Consider the following 22097-nt stretch of genomic DNA (forward strand, 5'->3'; position numbering starts at 1 on the left):
CTGTGTTTGAGTCCCTCCCCCCAACCGTACTAGTTTAAAGTCTCCGCAGTTATTTTAGCAAATCTCCCCGCCAGGATATTGGTTCCCCTCGGGTTCAGATGCAACCCGTCCTTTTTGTACAGGTCATACTTCCCCCAGAAGAGGTCCCAATGATCCAGAAACTTGAAACCCTGCTCCCTGCACCAGTTCCTCAGCCACGTATTTATCCTCCACCTCACTCCATTCCTATTCTCACTATCGCGTGGCACAGGCAGTAAGCCTGAGATTATTACTTTGGAAGTCCTTTTTTTTAAACTCTCTTCCTAGCCCCCTGAATTCTCCTTTCAGGACCTCTTCCCTTATCCTACCTATATTGTTGGTACCTATATGTACCACGACCTCTGGCTCCTCTCCCTCCCCTTTCAGGATATCCTGGACACGCTCAGACACATCCCGGACACCGGCACCAGGGAGGCAAACCACCATCCGGGTCTCCCGACTGCGTCCACAGAAACGCCTATCTGACCCCCTCACTATAGAGTCCCCTATTACTACTGCTCTCCTCTTCCTTTCCCTACCCTTCTGAGCAACAGGGCCGGACTCCTTGCCAGAGGCCCGGGCACCGTCGCTGCCCCCAGGTAGGCTGTCCCCCCCAACAGTACTTAAACAGGAGTACTTATTTCCAAGGGGTACTCCCTAGTCCCTGCCTCTGTTCCTTGCCCCACCTAACAGTGACCCACTTGTCTACCTCCCGTGGTCTAGGAGTGACCACCTCCCTGTAACTCCTATCTATAACCTCCTCACTCTCCCTGATCAGACGGAGGTCATCAATCTGCCGCTCCAGGTTCCTAATACGGTCCCTTAGGAGCCCCATCTCGTCACACCTGGCGCAGATGTGGATGTCTGGAAGACTATCAGACTCCCAGATTCCCCACATCTGACACCCAGAACAAAAAACTGCCCTGGCAGTCATACTCTCCAAACAAAGCCCCGCGCTCAGTTACTAAACCTACCGCCCGGCCGCTACTCCAACCGCCCACCCAAAAGAACTGAGTGATCTCCTGGGAGAGGCGAAAAACCGGATAAAAAACCCAGGCCAATTTGGGAAAAAATCCGGGAAATTCCTCTCCGACCCCAAGCTAGGCGATCGAAACTAGTCCGGGAGATCACACAGGTCTTACTCCTTACAATCCCCACACAATCCCCACACACTACTTCCCAAGCAACACAGCTTGGTGCTACTTGCTGCTGCTTGCTGCTGCTGCTGCTGCTGCTACTGCTGCTTGCTGCTTGCTGCTGCTGCTACTGCTGATTGCTGCTGCTGCTACTGCTGATTGCTGCTGCTGCTACTGCTGATTGCTGCTGCTACTGCTGATTGCTGCTGCATTCCTCAATTCCCTACCATTTACCCTGTACATCCTATTTTGATTTGTCCTACCAAAATGCAGCACCTCACACCGATCAACACTGGCTCAAAATGCATGTTAGTAACCCAGAGCGACAGATTATGTTAGCAACCAAACTTCATGTTGTAGTCCACATCCTACCATAAACCATTAGATTGGTTATATACCAGGCTGCGAGAGCAAGATGACTAAATCTCATCTTTACCTCGCATCAGTTGGCTGAACGTGGCCTCCCACAAGCCTCCTTAAGGCGAAGTTAAACCAGGACAGGTATGGAGGGATATGGACCAAACGTGCTCTTGCACTCGTGTACAGCGCCGCTGAGTATGCCGCCCCAGCATGGTGCCGCAGCGCTCATACCAGCAAGCTAGACGCCACCCTCACCGACACCATGCGGATCATCACTGGCTGCCTACGCCGTACTCCGACGGATCTCCTGCCGGTGCTCACAGGTATCGCACCCACCAAGCTTCGCAGAGTTCTTCACTCCTAGGCTGGTGTGCAAGGCCCCATCGGACGCCAAACATCCTTTGCAACACCTCGCCCAGGATTCACAGCAACTGGGACCTCAGCACCTGTCATCTCGTCACCCTTTCTCCCGTCATGCCCTCTGTGGCTCCAGTTTCAACATACTAGGAGCATGGAGAACCAGCTGGGAACAGACATCGCCACCTCCTCAATTCACAGTCACACCGAACACCACAGCCCCACCCGGCTCGGACATGGCCCGCAAAGAGTGGGTCGCCCTGAACTGGCTCCGCACAGGGGTCGGCCGGTTCAATGCCAACATGCATCGTTGGGGGTTGCGTCTATCAGCAGCCTGCGTGTGGAGCAAACCAGCAAACATTGTCGACTGCACTGTCCTCCGTCCCCCTGGTGGAGGGGTAGACATCACGGCCCTTGACAACAGCACATTGCACTGGCTACAGTGCCTGGGGGCCGTTACATAATTTCTGCTACCTCAAACACAAGAAGAAGACCAAACATAGGCAGGTGGGACTAGTGCAGCTGGGACATGTTGGCCGGTGTGGGCAAGTTGGGCCAGTTTCCAAGCTGTATCACTGACAAAGTTCAAAGCAATGGAAACGTGAAAAATCCAAGGCTAAACTCAAGTGAATTTTTCTTTCATCATAACTTTGGTATGTGGAGACCATATTTTTCAAATATATTCCAAATTAATAATTTTCTACCTGGGCTTTGCAACACTGGGGGTGCCATTTACAAATTCCACTGCAGAAAATCACCAAAGCTGCTTCAGCAACACCTCCCCAAACCCATTTCAGCTACTTTGAAAGAACATGGGTATTAGCCACATAGGAACCCCAAGTCACATACTTGGTACACTGCCATTCTTTCCATAGAGCAATCCAGGAACTCCCCATCAGCAGCACACACATCAAGGCAACTCATCGTCAGCAAGCACAATTACAAGTCACCAGGTATAGTTTTTACCAGCACCCACATCCCATGATCAATAACTTACCTTGCGCAAAATAAAACAGCGGACTACGTAAAAGAGAGCAGCAGACATGATTCCAGACAGCAGTGGTGAGATGAACCAAGAAGCAACTGTACAAATTAGAGAAATGAATATTAGCATAGGCAAACAGCTTTACCTAAAAGCAGAGTGGAAGTGGTTCAGATTCGTGGCGCCCATGACAACCTCAAATGCTGTAGTCAGCAGATTAAGTATCAAATTACATATTTACAATGCTGTCTACATATCTGAGATTGAGATAGGATCAAATTCCAAGTATATAAATGAATACAATCGTGGGTGATGCTCACATTTCTAAATGATTACAAATTAAAAAATCCTTTTGAGGACAGGGATTTAAAATTAATCAAAAAATTAGAATCCACAGTGAAGAAATATTAATTAGCCATAATGATATTTTAAACAAGCACACAGTCTCAACCATGCTGACCAATAACATCTAATTCTTCCCGTAAAAGAGTTATTATTTGCAAGGAACATTGTGTTATTATTTGCTTAGGACAAAAACACTGAAAAGATATTTGGGCCAATGGATGCCGGCCGGGCTTCTAGTTTTGCAACTGTGTTAACTTTATTCCCTCCATGAACACATAGTGACATCGTACATTTACAAATACTGAACATTCAGCAACAAGTTACAACTCACCAATCTTCAGCAGCTGCAGCCACTTCACACCATGAGGTCCTGTAGCCACCAAACAAAAACCAATGGTTGCCCCCACAATGCAGTGGGTACCAGATATAGGCAGCTTCAAAAATGAAGCAAATAACTGCCAGACAGCAGAACCTGTACAACACAAAGAATACTCATTTGCAAAGTGCTTGTGACATTGAAAATTACATAATTTACAATATTAACTAGTATGTCTAGAATATTTTTTTTAAAGCTTTAATAGTTCCTGGCACTTGCATTTATACAATAATTATAGAATCTAAGAGCATCACTTGTTACTTACCAAACATGGCACTGACCGACCCAGCCATTAGCACTTGTTGACTCGAGTTAAACACGTTCACATCAATTATTCCTTTACGGATGGTTTCACTGACTTTGGCACCCAGCAGCACAGAACCCAACGTCTCAAAGATTGTTGCCAAGATGCAGGCTCTTCTGAGTGTCAGCACTCCGGAACCAACTGCTGTCCCAAATGAATTGGCAACATCATTGGCTCCCACCGAGAACGCCAGAACAAATGCAATGATGAAACCAACCACAACCATCCACACATACTCGTCCAACGCCATGATTGCTCGAGTTTGTAATGCTTTCGAGGTATGGATCTTCTTAAAAAAAATACTATTGACTTAAATATACAAAATGAGGTAACAAAATATCTTGATATGTAATAAATAAATTGATTAATTAAAATGACGACTAATGTGCACCACACGGGTATTGTGCAGCAGTATTTGCTATCCACTGTGTTTGATAGTCTGTCTTTTACAGTCTTTACAACAGCCAGCAGTTAGAGAGATTGAAATGAAATCCATTGTGGACACAGCAATAGATGCAGACCGTTCTTCATCCTGGGGGAAAAGTAGAGAACACATCGTAAACATACTGCAATATTTCAGTATTCATAACTCTTCCCATAGACAGTGTTCAATAAAACTTTTCAATTGCAAAGTTAAAGTGGATAAACACTTAAGCAGAAATGATAAGTTTAAAGTACCACATTGATAATTCACTGTAGTTTACAAATCACATGATCTCCAAGAAAATTAAAAAAACAAATGCAAATAATAAATCCAGATTAAATGTGTGTAAAACCAACACATTTTTGGTAGCAGGTCATGTTCAATAAGCGAGTTCGGTATTCCAACTGAGCACGAGCAGGTCCATAACATTCTCGCTGGCTGATCTGCTGAGTGTAAACAAAACCTCGGTTCATCCGTATTTTCCAGTTTTGTATTGTAGAGGTAAGAAAATACTGCTTTCAAAACTGTTAATTATGCATACATGGTTAATTTGTACAAAACTACAATGATTTTGTTGGTTTCATTGCTTTATGCTTCAGTGAGTGAGCAAGACAGTGACTGAATAACAAGCATTTTTTTATTTTTCTTTGTTTTGGAGGGGGGTGAATGAAATGAAATGTATGATTTCAATAACTATCAAGAGACTTCTTAATGAGTCACGGTTCATCTCCGAGGCTAGAATATTTGTCATGGTTAACGTTTGATGCATGTTAAGGACAAATTTTCTATTTCAACCTGTTTCAGTGCTGCACTGAACGTGTTCTCTTACCCAATCGCAGATATGCTCGCTGCTTTTTGTCTGAAATATTGAAATTAAGGAAAATGTTGCTGTTAATTCGCATTTCAGAATTAAGTTGGGGAGCGGGGCGATCACGTGACACGGATATGTTTTCATTTTTCGCCAGAGGGGCAAGGAAATCCGGCGAAGTGTTCGGACCCACAAACTCAGTGACATCTGAGCCGTCCGCCCCATTAACACACTCTCTGACATAACGTTCACATCTGCACATTTACAACTCAAACTGTTGGCCCAATGCACAGTTCCCAGGTAGGGTTTTCCTCTTCACTTCTGATGTGTTAGTGGGGAGCCCCTTCGTGCCAGTGTCCTCAATTCTATAAGTTTGAAATAAACAAGTAAATAAATTATATTTCAGACATACGGTGAGTTGTTGATACCACAACTAGAGTCCGAAGACGGGTCTCGACCCGACACCTATTATTTTTCTTCAGAGATGTTGTCTGAGTTACTTCAGCTTGTTGTGTCTATCTTCGGTTTAAACCAACATCTGCAGTTCATTCCTACACAACTAGAGTCTGTGTCAGAAAATGACAGGGTCATGCAAGAACAAAGATGAGACAAATCCAAATCCAGGGATCAGACTCTGAGGAGCAGCGGCCTTGGAGAGTTTAACATTTGCTGAGCTAGGAAACTACATATCAACCCCGCGAATACGCAGCAAAGATCGAGTGAAGAGGGAACAGTGCATTGGGCCAACTGTTTGAGTTGTAAATGTGCAGATGTGAACATTGTGTCAGAGAGTGTGTTAATGGTGCGGACGGTTCAGATGTCACCGAGTTTGTGGGTCCGAACACTTTGCCCCTCCGACGAAAAATGAAAACATATCCACGTCACGGGATCACCCCGCTCCCCAACTTAATTCTGAAGTCCGAATTAACGGCAACATTTTCATTAATTTCAATATTTCAGACAAAAAGCAGCGAGCATATCTGCGATTGGGTAAGAAAACACGTTCAGTGCAGCACTGAAACAGGTTGAAATAGAAAACACCATTCTTAACGACCTTTTCCTCTCCTCCGACGCTGGCAACCTCAACATCCTCATCCTACTTGACTTCAGCGCCGCCTTTGACACCATAAATCACTCCATTCTCCTCACCCGACTTGAAACCTCCTTTAACATCACCGGCACAGCCCTATCCTGGTTCAAATCTTACCTCTCTGACAGGCACCAGTTCAACTCCATTAACAACTGTAAATCCCCCACCGGTCCCCTCCCCCAAGGTGTCCCCCAAGGCTCAGTCCTTGGCCCCCTCCTCTTCATCCTCTACCTGTTCCCCCTTGGTCAATTAATCCACCGTCATGGTCTCAACTTCCACTGCTTCGCCGATGATATCCAGCTCCTCATCTCCACCAAGTCAATCTCCACCACCACACACTCTACACTGACAAACTGCATCTCTGAAATAAAATCTTGGCTTCAATCAAATTTCCTCAAACTCAACTGCAACAAATCTGAAATCATCATCATTGGTCCAAAAACGCTCACCAAATCCACCCAAAACTTCATCCTCAATATTGATGGTCTCCCAGTATCCACCTCCCCTCACATCCGGAATCTTGGAATCATCTTTGATCAAATCCTCTCCTTCGACAAACATATCAAACACATCACAAAGACAGCCTTCTTCCACCTCAAAAACATTGCCCGTCTCCGTCCATGCCTCTCCTCCACAGCTGCAGAAACCCTCATCCACGCCTTCATCACCTCCCGTCTGGACTACTGCAACAGCCTCCTCAATGCGCACCCTCAAAAATCATCAGTAAACTTCAATACATTCAAAACTCCGCTGCCCATCTACTCACCCACACCCCGATCCGTGACCATATCACCCCCGTCCTTTACAAACTCCACTGGCTCCCCATCCCCCAGAGAATCCAGTACAAAATCCTCCTCATGACCTACAAAGCCCTCCATAACCTGGCCCCATCCTACCTGACCGACTTCCTCCACAGGCACACTCCCACCTGCACCCTCCGCTCTGCTGCTGCCAATCTCCTATCCCCCCACATCCGGACCAAACTCAGATCCTGGGGGGACAGGGCTTTCTCCATCACTGCTCCCACCCTATGGAACTCACTACCCCAAACCGTCAGAGACTCCTCCACACTCACCACATTCAAAACATCACTGAAATCTCACCTGTTCAGTACTGCCTTCAACCACTGAAGGTCACCTCACCTTCTGTCTCCTTTCTCTGTTCGTTTACTTATTTATCTATTATTCACTTCCCTGTTCTCTAAATCCCTGTAAAGCGTCTTTGAGTATATGAAAAGCGCTATATAAATGTAATGCATTATTATTATTATTAACATGCATCAAACTTTAACCACAACAAATATTCTAGCCTCAGAGATGAACCGTGACTCATTCAGAAGTCTTTTGATAGTTATTGAAATCTCATACATTTCGTTTCATTCTCCACCGCCCCTCCAAAACAAAGAACAATAAAAAATGCTTGTTATTCAGCCACTATCTTGCTCACTCACTGAAGCATAAAGCAATGAAACCTATAAAATCGTCGTTGCTTTGTACAAATTAACCATGTATACACATAATTAACATTTTTGAAAGCATTATTTTCTTACTTCTAGGAAGCAAAACTAGAAAATACGGATGAAACGAAGGTTTGTTTACACGCAGCAGATCAGCCGGCGAGAATGTTATGCCCCTGCGACCTATGACCTGCGCATACTGAGTCGGAATACCGAACTCGATTATAGGAATGGAATTCAATAGAATTCACGAAGATTTAAACTTTAGTTACAAAAATGCTCCAGAAGCAGAAATCAGTAGTCGATTCGGTAGTATTCAAATTAACCAAGAAAAATCCTATAGTCATGGGGCTATTGCAATTTTGATCGTTGCCAGTTCGTGGCAGTGAATGTTTAGATAACTACTGTGGTGCATTAAGAATCCATGAATGTATAATACATTCTGAAGGAACAAGGCTGAAGGAATGACAATCCAAACTACAGTGATACAACAAAGTAAGTGAAAGCAAGCAAACGCCTTCCTCATTCTCACAACAGGCCATTTTTGAACTTCACCTGCCCCCAATTCTGGTGTCACCAATCTCCTGAAAAATCTTAATATTTTTCTATTATTACCATGGGTCTTGAGTTAAATGAGCGGTGGGAAAACAGGAGCCTTATAGTTCAATGAAATAAAAAATGCACGCAAAATCGAATTTCTAAATACATTACAAAACAATGCCCAGCCAAAGTAGAAAGACGGATTAAAAGATCGGTCAAAAAACATTCAAAATGCTTTTAATGACAAGTCTATAATCCTTTTTTTGTTACGAAATCATATTTAAACGGTTCATGCATTTGGCGATTTTTTCCCCCATCCAAGCAAAGAAAACCAAATCAGTCGCGCATCGTGTCCACAACTTCATTTTAAAACGATATGGCAGTTAAACAATCGGTTTTAACCATTTTAATCAAATCTCTACAGATTCGGAAAGGCAGTTACTTCCAACAATTTCAAAGCGCCATTCGTTTTGCGCCTCTTTGCAACGTTTGAAAACATCAAACAGGAAACGTATTCCCGCCAACAACAAAAGCTAACCCTAACTCTCAAACTGGTGTGGGAAGGAACTGCAGATAGGTGCTGGTTTAAACCGAATATTAGACAGAAAGCTGGAGTAACTCAGCGGGACTGGCAGCATCTTTGGAAAAAAAGAAATAGGTGACGTTTCGGTTTGGGACCCTTCTTATCCAGTCTGAAGAAGGGTCTCGACCCGAAACGTCACCTGTTCTTTCTCTCACCTATTCCTTCTAATCCGTTGAGTTACCCCAGCATTTTGTGTCTATCTTCCCTGAAACTGGGGCTCCGTGGCTGCACACTCGGCCCTCGGAACCGGTCAATACTGGGTGACAGTCGTCCTCCGTCCTCCGTCCTAATTAAGGGCAGCCTCCTCTCTCTCCCCCACCCCACACCAAACTAAACAAGGGCAGCTCTCCCGATCCCCATCAAGGACACAGCCTCCTTCTTCCCCGCATTAAGGGTAGCCTCCTTCTCTCCCCCCCCCCCCCCCCCATGTCAAGAGCAGTTTCCTCCTCCCCCCCCCCCCCCCATATTTCTAGAGCTACCTCGCTCGCTCCCTCCCTCTCTCCTCACATCAGGGGCCGCCTCCTCGCCTGCCCCAATATCAAGAACATCCTCCTTCTCCCTCCCCATATTGAGGGCAGCCTCCTTCTCTTTGCTGCCCCCCTCCTTCTTCTCTTTGCTGCCCGCAATCAAGAGTTGCTTTCCCCCCACCTAGATGGGGCTCCCTTCTCTCTCTCTTCCCATCTCCCCCAGATCAAGAACTGCCTGCTTCTCGTCGCCATCCCAATCAAGGGCAGTCTCCCCCATCACCCCCCTCCCCCCCCTCCTCCCCTCGATCATCCCACTCCCCGCCACATCAAGGACTGCCTACTTCTCGCCCCCACCCACCCACATCAAGGGGGGGTCTGTCCTCTCTCTCCCCCCCCCCCCCCCCCCGCGCGCCCGGAACCCCGCCTGGCGCCGCGCCCACCCGCGAGCTCCCCCTGGTGCCGCCGGGCGGGCAGACGCTGCGAATGAATGAGGCCGCCCGGGGCCGGATTGTTCCGGATCAGGCTGGGGCTGCTGCCGCTGAGCCGGGCGCCCTCAGCCCGCCCAACCAACCCTCCCCATCCCCCCCTCCTGTCCAGATCGCGGGGCGAAGCACGACAACCCGGCAAGACCCGCTCACCAATTAATGGCGCAGCTCAGACGGTGCGAGCGCAGAGCGCAGAGCGAGGGCGGCTCGGACACGCAGTGGGGTGGGACGGGCCGGACACTCACGGCCCCGCTCTCTCCGGCAAGTAGCGCGCCGAACGTAGCTCGTGGGCGGCGGGCAGCAACAGGCGCTAGGTCCCAGCGTTCCTGCGAGCGGTTCCGCCTAACGGTGTCGATTGCAGCTCTCCGTACAAAAGGCAGCCTCCGCTGGCGAGCAGTCCGCCATCTACAGCGCGCCCCACCTCGCAGCGTCTTATAGCGACGGCTCGGCGCTGCGCTGCGCCTCACGCAGGCACGGAGGGCGGGCCCAGCGGGGAGGGGGAGACTGGGGGCATCGGGCTTCCACGGCAGCACTGCTGCATCTAAACCAGCATTTGCTGTTTCTTGTACCTATCTGAAGTACACGCCCGAGCAATCAATGTCCTTTCAATTATTCACCCACTTAATTACAGCCACAAGTAGCGTCATGCAGCCTGGAGACACAACTTCCCATACCGACCAAGATGCCCCATCTACACGAGTCAAATTGCTGGAGTAACTCAGCGCTCCTGGCAGCATCTCTGGGGAGAAGGAATGAGTGATGTTTCGTGTCGAGACCCTTCAGACTGAAACGTCATCCATTTATTTTCTGCAGTTCCTTCCGACATAAAGGTTTAACCATGTACCTGTCCAAATGCCTTTAAATGTTGTCCCAGGATATATGGAGAGGACGGGTTGAGAAGGCTAATCCCCTCAAAGTATGACTAAAGAACCACATCTCTGGAGGACTGAGATACTGCCTGGCCCACTAAGTTCTTCCAGCATTTTGTTTAGTAGGTAAACATCAGATGGACAACACGCGTCCTCGGGGTTGGACCTGGGAACTGTGAGGCTCATCTGCCCAACACTGACATTTGTGAGGTGTGTCAAACCAAGGTAGGGCTTACCAAGCAAATGGTAGAGAGCAGAGGAGTGTTGTAGAAAAGAGAGATCTGGGAGTACAGCTGCATGGTTTCCTGAGGGTGGTGAGTCAGGTGGTCAGGGTGGTTAAGCAGGTGTTTAGCATGCTTGTTTTTATTGTGAAGAGTAATTAGTACAAAGGTTGGGACATTGTGATATACAAGTCATTAATGGAAGTGCATTGGAGTTCTGTTTTAAGTTCTGGTTGTTGATCAAAAGGAAGGGTGTTGTTAAGTTGGAAATGATGCAGAAGAGATTCACCAGAGTGCTACACTGAACTTTGTTCTCATTTATTATATTGTTTACAGAGTGCTATGCTTACATATTCTTTTGTTGCAAGTAAAAATTAAATTGTTCTATCTGGGACATATAACAATAAAGTACCCTTGACATGGATATGGGCTTGAGTTATATGGATTAGGCTGGAACATTTCTCTTTGGAGCCTAGGAGGCTGGCATTACATGTGTACAACATCATGTGGAGCATAGATAACGTGAACACTCACAGTCTTTTTCCCAGGGGAGAGGATTCCAAAACTAGAGGGCATCAGCTTAGGCTGAGAAGGGAGAGCGTTAAGGACCAAATGCAGACAAATGGAACTAACTCGTATGCCAATTTGTCCAGCACAGACAAGGTGGACCGAAGGGCCTTTTACCCCTTCAAAAAAAGCGATAGAATTCTTAGCTGTGCTGCTTGAAATCAACATGAAATCAATGGGTTGAATATGCATATTTTGCGTCACAATAACTGAGTCACAACTCTAGCATTTGTAACAAAATTGTTAAGAGAATTTAATAAGCCTGAATTGCCAAGGAATGCTGATCAATGTCCTAGCAGCTTTCTACAGAGGTGGCCATGGTGATAGGAGATGGTCTAGTTAAAATCTTCTGACATTACATTGATCTTGAAATGGTTTCTGGGAGTTGTAAATGTGACTCATCAACTCATCAAAGGAAGGAGAGAAAAGGCATGGAACCACAGTTCCACTGCTGTCGGTGGTAGGGAAATGTGGAGATCTATAATACAGGAGGCTATGAAAATGCTATGAAAATAATCTGATTCAGCAGAGTCAACTCAAGAAATGGAAATTATGTTTGATTAATCTATTGGAGTTCCTGAGAATGTTTCAATTTTATAAGGCAGAACCAGTTTCCAAAGGCTAAGATGTTGGCAGCAAGTTGGAGAATAAGATTTGGATGTGGCGGAGTGGAGGTAATATAGCAGTGTGGAATTGATAGTGGGTTAACTGATAGAAACAAGGACTAGAAATGAACAGGGCCTTCTCGAATTGGCAGGCTATGAAAAGTGATGTACCACAAAGATCTGTGCATCTGCCATAGATATAGAAAATAGGTGCAGGAGGAAGCCATTCGGCCCTTCGAGCCAGCACCGCCATTTATTGTGATCATGGCTGATCGTCCCCAATCAATAACCCGTGCCTGCCTTCTCCCCATATCCCTTGATTCCACTAGCCCCTAGAGCTCTATCTAACTCTCTTAAATCCGTCCAGTGATTTGGCTTCCACTGCCCTCTGTGGCAGAGAATTCACAACTCTCTGGGTGAAAACGTTTTTTTCTCAATTCAGTTTTAAATGGCCTCCCCTTTAAAAGACTGTGGCCCCTGGTTCTGGACTCGCCTAACATTGGGAACATTTTTCCTGCATCCAGCTTGTCCAGTCTTTTTATAATTTTATATGTTTCTATAAGATCCCCTCTCATCCTTCTAAACTCCAGTGAATACAAGCCTAGTCTTTTCAATCTTTCCTCATATGACAATCCCGCCATCCCAGGGATCACTGCACTGCCTCGATTACAAGGATCGAGGATGTCCTTCCTCAAATTAGGAGACCAAAACTGTGCACAATACTCCAGATGTGGTCTTACCAGAGCCCTATACAACTGCAGAAGAACCTATTTACTCCTATACTGAAGTCCTCGTGTTATGAAGGCCAACATTCCATTAGCTTTCTTCACTGCCTACTGTACCTGCACGCCAACTTTCAGTGACTGCTGTACAAGGACACCCAGGTCTCGCTGCACCTCCCCCTTACCTAACCTAACTCCATTGAGATAATAATCTGCCTCCTTGTTTTTGCCACCAAAGTGGATAACCTCACATTTATCTATATTATACCGCATCTGCCACGCATCTGCCCACTCACTCAACCTGTCACAGGTCACACTGCAACCTCCTAACATCCTCTTCACAGTTTACACTGCCACCCAGCTTTGTGTCATCCACAAACTTGCTAGTGTTGCTTCTAATTCCCTCTTCCAAATCATTAATCTATATGGTAAACAGTTCCAACACCGAGCCTTGCGGCACTCCACTCGCCACTGCCTGCCATTCTGAAAAGGACCCGTTTACTCCTACTCTTTGCTTCCTGTCTGCCAACTAATTTTCTATCCATATCAACACCCTACCCCCAATACCATGTGCTCTAATTTTAGTCACCAATCTCCCATGCGGGACCTTATCAAAGGCTTTCTGAAAGTCTAGATACACTACATTCACTGGCTCCCCTTCATCCATTTTACTTGTCACATCCTCAAAAAATTCCAGAAGATTAGTCAAGCATGATTTCCCTTTCATAAATCCATGCTGACTTGGACTTATCCTTTTACTGCTATCCAAATGCACTGTTATTACCTCTTTAATAATTGACTCCAGCATCTTTCCCACCACCGAAGTCAGGCTAACTGGTCTGTAATTCCCCGTTTTCTCCCTCACTCCTTTCTTGAAAAGTGGGATAACGTTAGCTATCCTCCAATCCACAGGAACTGATCCTGAATCTATTGAACATTGGAAAATGATCACCAATACGTCCACTATTTCTAGAGCCACCTCCCTGAGGACCCTGGGATGCAGACCATCAGGCCCAGAGGATTTATTATCCTTCAGTCCCATTAGTCTACCCAATACTATTTCTCGCCTAATGAAAATGTCTTTCAGTTCCTCTACCCCCCTAGATCCTCTGTCCTCCAGTACATCTGGGAGATTGTTTGTGTCTTCCTTAGTGAGGACGGATCCGAAGTACCTGTTCAACTCTTCTGCCATTTCATTGTTACCCATAATAATTTCACCCGTGTCTGCCTTCAAGGGACCCACATTTGACTTTGCTACTCTTTTTCTCTTAACATATCTAAAGGCTGTTACGGTCTTTCTTTATATTCTTGGCTAGCTTCCCCTCGTACTTGATCTTTTCAGCCCATATTGCTCGTTTTGTTACCTTCTGTTGTCCTCTGAAAGTTTCCCAATCCTCTGGCTTCCGGCTACTCTTTGCAGTGTTATACATCTTTTCTTTTAATTTTATTCCATCCCTAACTTCCCTTGTCAGCCACGGTTGCCTCCTACTCCCCTTAGAATCTTTCTTCCTTTTTGGAATGAAATGATCCTGCGTCTTCCGGATTATGCGCAGAAATTCCTGCCATTGCTGTTTCACCGTCAATCAGGCTAGGATCCCTTTCCAGTCTACCTTGGCCAGTTCCTCTTTCATGCCTTCATAGTCCCCTTTGTTCAACTGCAACACTGACACTTCCGATTTAACCGTCTCCTTCTCAAATTGCAGATTAAAACTACCTCCTTTACCTCGAGTTCTCTTATCAAATCTGGTTCATTGGACAACACTAAATCCAGAATGGCCTTTTCTCTGGTAGGCTCCATTACAAGCTGCTCTAAGAATCCATCTCGGAGGCATCTTTGTTTTGTGGGGTCCAGAACCAACCTGATTTTCCCAGTCTACCTGCATATTGAAATCCCCCATCACAACAGTGGCATTACCTTTCTAACATGCCAGTTTTAACTCCTGCTGCATCTTACACCCTACATTCGGGCTACTATTTGGGGGTCTGTAGATAACACCAATTAGTGTCTTCTTGCCTTTACAATTCCTCAACTCAATCCACAGTGACTCCACCTCGTCAGTCCCTGTCTTCCCTCGCAAGGGACTGAATTTCATCCCTCACCAGCAGAGTGAAGTCAAGTCAAGTCAATTTATTTGTGTAGCACATTTAAAAACAACCCACGTTGACCAAAGTGCTGCACATCTGACCAGGAAAAAAAAGAAACATACAGTGGCAGGCAGCCAAACACAACGGCGCGGCCATCTTGAACAAAATGTTAATTCAATCACCCACAGTCCAACAATAGAAGCACTAAACAGGCACCCAAAATTACCCAACCCCAAAAACCCCCCAAAACACAGTCCAACAGAGCTACCCCACCGCCTCTGCCCACCTGCCTGTCACAAGAACACAAGAAAATAGGAGCAGGAGTAGGCCAACCGGCCCCTCGAGCCCGCTCCGCCATTCAATACGATCATGGCTGATCCTACCCCAACCCCCTTCCCACTATCGCCCTTCTTCCCACCCAAAAGAACCGTGTGATCTGGGAGAGGCGAAAAACCAGATAAAAACCCAGGCCAATTTGGGGAAAAAATCCGGGAAATTCCTCTCCGATCCCAAGCTAGGCGATCGAAACTTGTCCAGGAGATTACTCAGGTCTTACTATACTAACAATAGCTCATGTCCACTTCCCTGCCCGCTCCCCATAACCCCTAATTCCCTTGTCTATTAAAAAACAATCTATTTCCGTTTTTAATTTATTTAGCGTTCCTGCTTCCACAGCTCCCTGAGGCAGCGTATTCCACAGACTAACCACCCTCTGAGTGAAGAAGTTTCTCCTCATCTCAGTTTTAAAAGAGCCCCCTCTTATTCTAAGACTATGCCCCCTAGTTCTGGTCTCCCCAATCATCAGAAACATCTTTAGCGCATCCACCCGATCAAGGCCCCTCACGATCTTATACGTTTCAATAAGATCGCCTCTTATTCTTCTGAACTCCAATGAGAAAAGTCCCAACCTACTTAACCTTTCCTCATATGTCAACCCCCTCATCCCTGGGATTAACCGTGTAAACCTTCTCTGCACTGCCTCCAGAGCAAGTACATCCTTTCTTAAATATGGACACCAAAACTGCACACAGTATTCCAAATGCGGTCTTACCAATACTGTATACAGCTGCTGCAAAACCTCCCTACTTTTATACTCTATCCCCCTGGCAATAAAGGCTAAGACTCCATTGGCCTTCCTAATCACTTGCTGCACCTGCATACTAACTTTTTGTGATTCCTATACTAGTACCACCAGGTCCCTTTGCGTTGTATTACCACGCAGTTCCTCCCCATTTAGAAAATAACTTGCTTTATGATTTTTTTTCCCAAAATGCATAACTTCACATTTATCAGTATTAAATTTCATCTGCCAAGTCGCTGCCCACTCTCCTAGCTTATCTATATCCTTTTGCAGGCTTTTTCTATCCTCCTCACTCCCTGCTTTTCCTCCCATTTTTGTGTCATCTGCGAACTTGGATATATTACACTTGGTCCCCTCCTCTGTCATTTATATAAATTGTAAACAGATGGGGTCCCAGCACCGACCCCTGCGGAACCCCACTAGTCACCGATTGCCATCCCGAGTTTGATCCATTTATCACAACTCTGCTTCCTGTTTGAAAGCCAATCTTCTACCCATGCTAATATATTACCCCTAATCCCATGATTTTGTTATCTTAAGTAATAGTGTTTTATGTGGCACCTTATCAAAAGCCTTTTGGAAGTCCAAGTATACCACAAGCACCGGTTCCCCTTTATCCACCCGAGATGTTACTTCCTCAAAGAATTCAAGCAAATTAGTCAAACATGACTTCCCCTTCGTAAAACCATGCTGACTCTGTCCAATTAAGTTATGTTTATCCAAATACCCCGTCAGTATTTCTTTAATAATGGTCTCCAACATTTTACCCACCACAGATGTTAGACTAACCGGTCTATAATTACCAGCCTTCTGTCTACTTCCCTTTTTAAATATAGGTGTTACATTAGCCATTTTTCAATCCACCAGGACCCTTCCTGACTCCAGGGAGCTTTGAAAAATTATCACCAATGCATCCACGATCCCCACCGCTATTTCTCTCAAGCCCCTAGGATGTAATCCATCAGGCCCTGGGGATTTATCCGCCTTAAGTCCCATTAATTTACCTAATACCATCTCCTTAGTGATCTTAATAGTGCTTAACTCCTCCATTCCTATAACCCCGTTTATCCAGCGTTGGAATATTTTTAATGTCTTCTATAGTAAAGACTGATACAAAATATTCGTTTAATGCTTTTGCCATCTCCATGTTCCCCACCAACAAATTCCCCGTCTTATCCTCCATTGGACCAACATTTACCTTAGCCACCCTTTTTCTTTTTATATAACTATAAAAACTCTTGCTATCAGTTTTTATATTTTTCGCTAATTTACTTTCATAATCTATTTTTCCCTTCTTAATTAATGTCTTTGTTATTTTTTGCTGACTTTTAAATGCTTCCCAATCTTCTGTCATGCCACTATATCTGGCTACCTTATATGCCCTTGCCTTTAGCCGAATACTATCCTTTATTACTTTACTTAGCCATGGTTGGCTGTCCTTTCCTTTACCTCTTTTTTTCTTCAGTGGAATGTCCTTTCTATAGGATGTATAACCCTGAATATTAAGTTCCCAGGCCCGATCCTCCTGCAGCCACGTCTCTGTAATCCCCACAATGTCATATCTACCAACCTCTAACTGAGCCTCAAGCTCATCTACTTTACTTCTTATACTTCGCGCATTCATATACAATACTTTTAATTCCTTACTCATCTCACCCTTCACATCGATCCCTATTACACTTGGCCATACTCTCCTATCCCTTTGTGAGCTTTCTTTCCCGTTAATTCTGGGGTCATTAAGTATCCCTTTACTCTCTTTCCCTTTAACTCCATCCTTGACTATCCCATTTGACACCCCCACCCCCCCCCCCCCCCTTATTTAGTTTAAAACCACCCGTGTAGCAGTGCCAAACCTGCCTGCCAGAATGCTGGTCCCCCACCTGTTAAGGTGCAATCCGACCCTTTTGTACAATTCCCCCTTACCCCAAAACAGATCCCAGTGATCTAAGAATCTAAATCCCTGCCCCCTGCACCATTTCCTCAGCCACACATACAGGTCCCTGTTCCTGCTCTCGCCAGCACGAGGAACTCCCTGTTCCTGCTCTCGCCAGCACGAGGAACTGGAAGCAAACCGGAGATAACCACCCTGGATGTCCTGCTTTTCAGCATTTTTCCGAGCTCTCTAAAGTCACGCTGCAGAATATTCATCCCCTTCTTTCCGACATCGTTTGTGCCAACATGCACTACCACTTTCGGCTGTTCACCTTCACCCTTGAGGATTTTCTGCATTCTGTCCGTGACATCCTGGATCCTGGCACCAGGGAGGCAGCACACCATCCTCGAATCCCGTCTGTTGCCGCAGAAACCCCTGTCCGGAGTCTCCTACTACCACAGCATTGCCTGACGCCGGCCTCTTTGGTTTGGCTCAACAGCATTTCTTGCTTCACAAGCCAGTCTGCCGCTCAGTGTGGTAACGTTTTCTTCCCCGACAGCTTCTAAGTGGGTGAACCTGTTCTCAAGAGGTACAACGCCCGGGGACCTTTGCATTCCATGTTTCCTTCCCTTTCTCACTGTCACCCACCTTCTCCCTTCCAGTACCTTTGGTGTAACAATCTCACTGTATTAACTTCTCTATTAACTTCACCACCAATTTCCATCCTGCACTCAAATTCACTTGGACCATCTCCAACACCTCCCTCCCCTTTCTTGATCTCACTGTCTCCTTCACAGGAGATAGATTATCCACTGAAGTCTATTAGAAACCCACTGACTCCCATAGCTATCTCAACTACACTTCTTCCCATCCTGCTTCCCCTGGTCCCAATTCCTTTATCTACGCTGCAACTGTGCCTAAGATGAGGTGGTCCATACCAGGGCATCCAAGATGTCCTCATTCTTTAGGGAACAGGGGTTCCCCTCTTCCATCATAGATGAGGCCCACATACGTGTCTCTTCAATACCCCGCAGCTCTGCCCTTGCTTCCCCCCCCTCCCCTAGTCAGAACAGGGACAGGATCCCATAGTCCTTACCTTTCATCCCATAGGCCGTCACATAGAACACATAATCCTTCAACATTTTTGCCACCTCCAACGGGATCTCACCTCTGGTCACGTTTTCCCATCTCCACCCCTTTCCGCCTTCTGCAGAGACCGTTTCCTCCACAACTCCCTGGTTAACTCATCCCCTCCCACCCAAACCACTCCCTCCCCAGGTACCTTCTCCTGCAACCGCAGGAGATACAACGCCTGTCCCTCTACCTCCTCCCTCGACTCTGTCCATGGACCCCAACAATCCTTTCAGGTTAGGCAGAGGTTCACTTGCATCTCCAACAACCTCATCAACTGTATCCGTTGTTCAAGATGCGGACTCCTATATATCGGCGAGACCAAACATAGACTGGGCAATCGTTTAGCTGAACACCTTCGCTCAGTCCACCTGGACCTACCTGATCTCCCGGTTGCTAAACACTTTAATTCCCCTTCCCATTCCCACACTTTCTGTCTTTCTGTCCACGGCCACCTTCATTGTCAGAGTGAGGCTAAACGTGATTTGGAGGAATGGCATCTCATATTTTGCTTGGGAAGCTTACAGCCCAGTGGAATGAATATTGAGGATGAATATTGAGTATGAAGAAGGGTCTTGACCCGAGGCGTCGTCCATTTTTTCTCTCCACAGATGCTGCCTGACCCGTCCGCTGAGTTGCTCCAACATTTTGTGTCTAATTTTGGTATGAATATTGATTTATCTAACTTTGTAACCCCTGCATTCCCTCTCTCTCCTCCCCTACCCAAGGTATACCAACTTTTCGTTCTCGCCTAGCAAATTCCTGTTTCCTTAATCATTGTTGAATGATTGTTGAATGATTGAATGAATTGTTGAATGATTGAATGAATGTTGAAGGAATGTAAAACATTCCTGTTTCCTTAATCATTGTTGCTTTTTTGTATATCTTTCATTCGTTTCTTCTATATCTCTCTACATCGTCAATTTCTCTAATTACCCATTCCCGTAACTTTCAGTCTGAAGAAGGGCCTTGACCCAAAACGTCACTCCAGAGATGCTGCCTGTCCCCGAGTTACTCCAGCATTTTGCATCTATGTCTATTCACCATCTGTATGTGATTTGGCTGAGGAGATCAAATGTTATATTTACAGGTTTGCTGATGACAGAAAATGTGAGCAGTTATTAAGATGCAAACAAAATTCAGGAGGACATAGAAAAGGAACAAAACAATTGTATCGGTCCTTGATGAGTATTTGGAGTATTGTTACAATTTTGGAAAATAGTGCTTGTTAATGGGGAGTGCAGTGAAAATTTGCCTGGCTGTTTCTGGGGTGGTAGGTCTGTCAAGTGAGAAATAAGTAAGTAGACTAGGCCACTGCTGCCTGGAGTTTATGGATGCGACCTCATTGCAGAATAGAAATAGCCTAGTCATGGGAAAGATGTTCTCATGGCTGAGGAATCTAGAACCAATTAATGGATAGGCCATTTATTACTGAAATGAGGAGAAAATTATTCATTCACAAAATAATAAATGTTTGGAATTTTTTTGTCTAGTTTAGAGATATAGGGCGGAAACAGGCCCTTCGACCCACGCAGTCCGCACCGACCAGCGATCTCCGCACATTAACACTGTCCTACACACACTAGGGACACACACAGTCTGAAGAAGGGTCTCGACCCGAAACGTCACCCATTCCTTCTCTCCCGAGATGCTGCCTGACCTGCTGAGTTACTCCAGCATTTTGTGAATAAATCGATTTGTACCAGCATCTGCAGTTATTTTCTTATACCATTGAGATAATAATCTGCCTCCTTGTTTTTGCCGCCAAAGTGGATAACCTCACATTTATCTATATTATACTGCATCTACCACGCATCTGCCCACTCACTCAACCTGTCCAGGTCACCCTGCAACCTCCTAACATCTTCACAGTTCACACTGCCACCAGACTGAAGAAGGGTCTCGACCCAAAACGTCACCCATTCCTTCTCTCCCGAGATGCTGCCTGACCTGCTGAGTTACTCCAGCATTTTGTGAATAATTATCTCAATAGTGTTAGGTTAGGTAAGGGGGAGGTGCAGCGAGACCTGGGTGTCCTTGTACACCAGTCACTGAAAGTTGGGAATGGGAGGCCGAGATCTCCCACACTCCAAATACGTACAGATATGTAGGTTGTTTGCCTTGGTGTATGTGTAAATTGTCCCTAGTGTGTAAGTAAAGTGTGTAAGAGTAGGAGTAAACGGGTCCTTTTCAGAATGGCAGGCAGTGGCGAGTGGAGTGCCGCAAGGCTCGGTGTTGGGGCCGCAACTGTTTACCATATATATTAATGATTTGGAAGAGGGAATTAGAAGCAACACTAGCAAGTTTGCGGATGACACAAAACTGGGTGGCAGTGTGAACTGTGAAGATGTGAACTACCTCGACTCCATCCTATCCCTCCTGGTTAAATCCCTCCCCACCTACGTCCAAGACTCCTCGCACGCTCTCCATCTCCTCGATAACTTCCGGTTCCCAGGCCCCCACTTCCTCATCTTTACCATGGATGTCCAGTCACTCTACACTTCCATCCCCCACAAGGATGGTCTTGAAGCCCTCCGTTTCTTCCTCGACCGCAGAACCAGCCAATCCCCATCAACCAACACTCTCCTCCGCCTAGCAGAGCTGGTTCTTACCCTCAACAACTTCTCCTTTGACTCCTCCCACTTCCTCCAAACCAGAGGCGTAGCTATGGGCACTCGCATGGGCCTTAGCTACGCCTGCCTCTTTGTCGTGTATGTCGAACAATCCCTGTTCCGGACGTACACCGGCCCCATCCCCGAACTCTACCTCCGCTACATCGACGACTGCATTGGTGCTACCTCTTGTACCCATGCAGAACTCACTAACTTCATACACTTCACCTCCAATTTCCATCCTGCCCTTAAATATACCTGGACTATCTCCCTCCCGTTTCTGGAGCTCACCATCTCCATCACAGGAGACAGACTAGTGACAGACATTTACTATAAACCCACTGACTCGCACAGCTATCTGGACTACACTTCCTCCCACCCGGTCCCCTGCAAAAAGTCTATCCCCTACTCCCAATTCCTCCGTCTACGCCGCATCTGCGCCCGGGATGAGGTGTTTCACACTAGGGCTTCAGAGATGTCCTCGTTCTTCAGGAAACGGGGCTTCCCCTCCTCCATTATAGATGAGGCTCTCACTAGAGTCTCTTCTACATCCCGCAGCTCCGCTCTTGCTCCCCCTCCCCCCACTCGCAACAAGGACAG

General features: G+C 46.2%; 1 protein-coding gene across 2 annotated transcripts in view; it reads right to left on the bottom strand.

Annotated features, from left to right (window-relative positions):
* Positions 1–22097, bottom strand: part of LOC144610416 (sodium-dependent phosphate transporter 1-like) — a 71099-nt gene that overhangs the window by 21665 nt on the left and 27337 nt on the right. Inside the window, exons 1-4 of one of the 2 annotated variants that reach the window (XM_078429073.1) lie at positions 9885–10174; positions 3840–4410; positions 3530–3670; positions 2869–2954 (exon numbers count right to left, since the gene is read on the bottom strand). In XM_078429073.1, coding sequence (XP_078285199.1) covers positions 2869–2954; positions 3530–3670; positions 3840–4128 — 516 coding nt within the window. In that variant the 5' untranslated portion in view covers positions 4129–4410; positions 9885–10174. Of the gene's footprint in view, positions 1–2868; positions 2955–3529; positions 3671–3839; positions 4411–9884; positions 10175–22097 lie in introns of those variants that run through there. The other variant, XM_078429074.1, reaches the window with a different exon arrangement.

This window comes from Rhinoraja longicauda, chromosome 36, assembly GCF_053455715.1.
Source record: "Rhinoraja longicauda isolate Sanriku21f chromosome 36, sRhiLon1.1, whole genome shotgun sequence".
Classification (NCBI taxonomy): Eukaryota; Metazoa; Chordata; class Chondrichthyes; order Rajiformes; family Arhynchobatidae; genus Rhinoraja; species Rhinoraja longicauda.